Genomic DNA, 5,468 nt, shown 5'->3' on the forward strand with positions numbered 1-5,468 from the left:
GTTCTAACGCAACGGCAGAAGATCCAGCAAAGCCTGAAACTGTTCTGTCGTTGAGCACAGACGAGCACTGAACACTATTGACCAGAACATGTCACCGCTGTCTTATAAACACCTCAGGAACTGTGGACACTTGTGTAGAAGTTCAACATGATGATGAGATGATCAGTGTAACTCCACAACAACTACATAAATGTCTCCACTAACATTCAGAAACTCTTCCTGAGTCTCTCCGTAAGGCTGCACTCGCTACTGGTTATTCTGGGATTCTGGATGAGTGAGATTGGCCTGTTTTGTTATTGCTGGAGTTTCTGAAGCTTGTGTAAAGACTCCGCCCTCTTCTGAACGGAGGCGGAGCTGCAGCTCATTTGCATTTAAAGGGACACACACAAAAACAGCCTGGTTTTGCTCACACCCAAAAAGAGGCAGATTTGTCCAGCTATAATAAATGATCTGTGGGGGATTTAAGATGAAATTTCACAGACACATTCTGGAGACACCATAGATTTATATGACATCTTGTAAAAAAAGGGGAATAATATGTCACCCTTAAGGGTTTGGAGTGGCATGAGAGTGAGTAAATGACGACATACAATATGCCGAGTATACGGCACATCTATCAACTCGTACTGGACAAGAGAAACGCCGGAGTGCAGATGAGCTCAGCTTTTACTTCTCAGCTCTTCTAGTGAATTTTTAACTCTTTCCCCGCCATTGAGTTTTTCCGTCAATCCATGTTTCCCCTGTGTTTCCCCTGTTATACGGTAGGGGGCACTGTTACACATCATCTGAAATAGTGCAGCATCCCCAGATCCAAAACAGGAGAAGAAGAAGATCTGCGTAAACTAGACGGAGTGGATAGATGTTGTTTACGCACATGTAAGCTAACGTGATCATCAAACATTCAAAAGCATATAAATCAAAACTGCGTAACGATACTGAATATAATGTCTAATGTATGTAATATAATATACAATGTTAATGTAATGAAACCATCCTACATTTAAAGGTTCACTGAAGTGTCTTGGAATGCGCAGCTTTGTTTGATGCGTTGATGCAATTTCCACTGAAACAGGAAGCTAAGGCGGGACATATAGAATGGCTCCTCCCCCTTTTCAAATAGCCAATATAATTTGATTACCTCACAGACTGACAGCACTATGGAAATGAAAACGGGCGCTGATGATACGCTGGATTCAATCATAAAGGTGTGAATAAATTCTAGCCATTTCATTCTTAACCAACAAACAGTTGGAAACCGGAATAAAACTCTAGCGTTTGAGCAACCGGACACACAGTCCAACACAAATTGCTTTGTGTCAACACTCGCTTTGGCCAGGTGGTGTTTATAGCATGGGGGTCAAAGCTTTAGATTCTAGAGAGCATTTGATTGGACAGAAGATGTGATGAGAAGCGTTGATGTCATAAAAATTCCTGATCCATTTTGGCGGAAGTAAGAGACTGTACGTTTTGAAATCTCCCATCAATCCCACAATCTCCTAAATGCGAATTTTGTCATTGTTTTGAAACACACCAGCTTATACATTACATTAAGGCTAACATATGCATACTAAAAGCTAAAAAACTTACATTTTAATTTCAGGGGGGCTTTAAGAGTTGATAAAAAAAAGAATGAATGAAGAAAAATAAAATGTTTTTTAAAAGCAGAGGCTCTGTTTATTTTCTTTTGATATATTGAAAGGAAATATATCAACAAAAATAGTCTAGGTAAAAAATGCTGGCGCTGGCTGGCAACTTAAAAATAAAACGCGGGCGGGGAAAGAGTTAACGGAGTCATTATTTTGCGAGGGAAAATAAGAGGCGCTGCGCCTTTAAATCCTCCAGCACAGACTCCTCCCCCTCGCGTGATGACGCGCTCGCTTTATTGCAGCCTGTCAAACAGCCATCAGAAGAAGAGAACCAGGCGAGCGGAGGGATCGCGATCATGAGCCGCGTCTGACGGATCGCCCTGCCGCGTTCCCCCCGTTCTGTCGCACACAGCAGCCTCGCCCGTTCTCCCCCATGAAACACTCTCTCTGGAGCGGCGTGATCATGATGATGTCGAGCAAGAGCGCGGAATGGCTGCAGGATGAGTTGGAGTCCGGCGGGGCGCTTCTGCTGCTCGACTGCCGCACACACGAGCTCTTCGAGTCCGCGCACATCGAGTCCGCCATCAACCTGGCCATCCCGGGGCTCATGCTGAGGAGACTGAAGAAGGGCAACCTGCCCATCCGATCCATCATCCCCAACAACGAGGACCAGGAGAAGTTCGTGCGGCGCTGTAAGACGGACACGGTTCTGCTGTACGACGAGGCGACCGCGGACTGGCCGGAGAGCGGCACCTCAGGCTCCGTGATCGGGCTCCTCATGCACAAGCTCCGCGACGACGGGTGCAAAGCCTATTACCTGGAAGGCAAGGAGTTTATTTGCCATTCAAAACTTTCAAGAGCTCGAAACGCTTTCTCTGTGTGTGTGTGTGTGTGTGAGAGAGAGAGAGAGAGAGAGAGAGAGAGAGAGAGAGAAATGGATTAAATCGCTCCTCTCCGCTGAAATCCGCGCTCTTCTGCTTTTAAACGGAGAAAAAGTTCGTTTACATTACGAGCTGTTTCGCGAATACATCCGCGCGATTCGTGAAATCTTTCAAGTCTGTCAGGCATTTTGTATAAACTAACTGCTCTTAAAATAGCTAATGTGTACCTTTTTGTCATTTTCTCTGTGTGTTTTGACTACAACCCTTAAAAAAAGGAGAAACAAAGATGTTTTCAATTAATTGCCTAAAATGGCTCCGCCATGTTGTCTTTCTGAAGGAAAACGAGCGATTCATGAATGAACGGCCAAAAAGACTGAATCAGGACGCTGTTCGACTCTTTGTGATAAATATACACGATATATTCGATATTTCGTGTAAATATACGCACATGTCAAGCGTTTTGTCGTGGAAATGAAGTTTGACTGTGTAATTCTCGTTTTCGCCACCATTCACAAAATACACATCGAGTGTCAGTCATGATCTTCAACACGTGACCAACAGTTTAACACTCAATCCGTTAGAATATTAATGTTTTCTCGGATTTATTTATTGGACATAGTATCTTTTTCAGTTTCACTAGTGCTTATTAATTAGATACTAGTATTAATTCCTTTGCTACTGGCCACTATGCCAAGTATCTATTCCATTGTTAATTTTTGGCCAATTGAGTTTAATGATGATCTGTAGTTTAGATATTAAAGAGACTGTTTACACATAAATAGTTCATTTACAAACTTGAATGACTGACTGGAAAACACAAGATGTTGTTTTAAAAAATGCCTCAGGTTTTTTTTTTTGTTTGTTTTTTTGTCTATAAAGTGGAAGTCAATGGTCACCAAAACACCAACATTCTTTAATCTTTTGTTTTCCACCGAAAGTCATACATGTTTGGAATGAGTAAAGGATTACAGAATAATCATTTTTGGGTGAACTATTCACTATTCACACTCCAGCCATTACAGTTTTACTGGGAACATTTCTTATCTCACTGGTTAAGTGTTTTGACTAGTGACTTTTGCTGTAACCATTAACAATTGGAACACAAAATATTGTGTAATAAACATGTATTAGTGTCTAAGTTAGATGTTAGTGGCTATTTGGATTACTAGTAATTACGATTTTAGTTATTTAAAAATTATTATTTTAGTATACTAATAAAATATGTATTTTAATAACATTGTAGGGAATGTTAGAACACCTCGCCTAGGGAATGCTAGAACACCTTGTGCAAAAAGTGATTTATTACTCTGAATCTGTTATAGCTGATTTATCACTCTGAATTATCACTCTGACTGATCTGTTATAGCTGATTTATCACTCTGAATGATCTGTTATAGCTGATTTATCACTCTGACTGATCTGTTATAGCTGATTTATCACTCTGAATTATCACTCTGACTGATCTGTTATAGCTGATTTATCACTCTGAATGATCTGTTATAGCTGATTTATCACTCTGACTGATCTGTTATAGCTGATTTATCACTCTGAATTATCACTCTGACTGATCTGTTATAGCTGATTTATCACTGATTGATCTGTTATAGCTGATTTATCACTCTGACTGATCTGTTATAGCTGATTTATCACTGATTGATCTGTTATAGCTGAATTATCACTCTGACTGATCTGTTATAGCTGATTTATCACTGATTGATCTGTTATAGCTGATTTATAACTCTGAATCTGTTATAGCTGATTTATCACTCTGACTGATCTGTTATAGCTGATTTATCACTGACTGATCTGTTATAGCTGATTTATCACTCTGACTGATCTGTTATAGCTGATTTATCACTGATTGATCTGTTATAGCTGATTTATAACTCTGAATCTGTTATAGTTGATTTATCACTCTGACTGATCTGTTATAGCTGATTTATCACTCTGACTGATCTGTTATAGCTGATTTATCACTGATTGATCTGTTATAGCTGATTTATAACTCTGAATCTGTTATAGCTGATTTATCACTGATTGATCTGTTATAGCTGATTTATAACTCTGACTGATCTGTTATAGCTGATTTATCACTGATTGATCTGTTATAGCTGATTTATAACTCTGAATCTGTTATAGCTGATTTATCACTGATTGATCTGTTATAGCTGATTTATCACTGACTGATCTGTTATAGCTGATTTATCACTCTGACTGATCTGTTATAGCTGATTTATCACTCTGACTGATCTGTTATAGCTGATTTATCACTGATTGATCTGTTATAGCTGATGTATAACTCTGAATCTGTTATAGCTGATTTATCACTCTGACTGATCTGTTATAGCTGATTTATCACTCTGACTGATCTGTTATAGCTGATTTATCACTCTGACTGATCTGTTATAGTTGATTTATCACTCTGACTGATCTGTTATAGCTGATTTATCACTCTGAATTATCACTCTGACTGATCTGTTATAGCTGATTTATCACTCTGACTGATCTGTTATAGCTGATTTATCACTGATTGATCTGTTATAGCTGATGTATAACTCTGAATCTGTTATAGCTGATTTATCACTCTGACTGATCTGTTATAGCTGAATTATCACTCTGACTGATCTGTTATAGCTGATTTATCACTGATTGATCTGTTATAGCTGATTTATCACTGACTGATCTGTTATAGCTGATTTATCACTGATTGATCTGTTATAGCTGATTTATCACTGACTGATCTGTTATAGCTGATTTATCACTGACTGATCTGTTATAGCTGATTTATCACTCTGACTGATCTGTTATAGCTGATTTATCACTGATTGATCTGTTATAGCTGATGTATAACTCTGAATCTGTTATAGCTGATTTATCACTCTGACTGATCTGTTATAGCTGATTTATCACTGATTGATCTGTTATAGCTGATTTATCACTGACTGATCTGTTATAGCTGATTTATCACTCTGACTGATCTGTTATAGCTGATTTATCACTG

At 38.9% G+C, this 5,468-nt stretch overlaps 1 protein-coding gene across 1 annotated transcript in view; it reads left to right on the plus strand.

Moving 5' to 3' along the window:
• Window positions 1-1,896: 1,896 nt before the first annotated feature.
• The window catches only part of dusp7 (dual specificity phosphatase 7), a 12,340-nt gene continuing 8,768 nt past the window's right edge, over window positions 1,897-5,468 (plus strand). Inside the window, exon 1 of the mRNA XM_077204360.1 lies at window positions 1,897-2,410. Within this exon, the coding sequence (XP_077060475.1) occupies window positions 2,020-2,410 (391 nt within the window). The 5' untranslated portion in view covers window positions 1,897-2,019. The remainder of the gene's footprint in view (window positions 2,411-5,468) is intronic.

The sequence above is a fragment of the Siphateles boraxobius genome, unplaced genomic scaffold, assembly GCF_051911475.1.
Source record: "Siphateles boraxobius isolate OS27281-9 unplaced genomic scaffold, OSU_SipBor_1 5, whole genome shotgun sequence".
Lineage (NCBI taxonomy): Eukaryota > Metazoa > Chordata > Actinopteri > Cypriniformes > Leuciscidae > Siphateles > Siphateles boraxobius.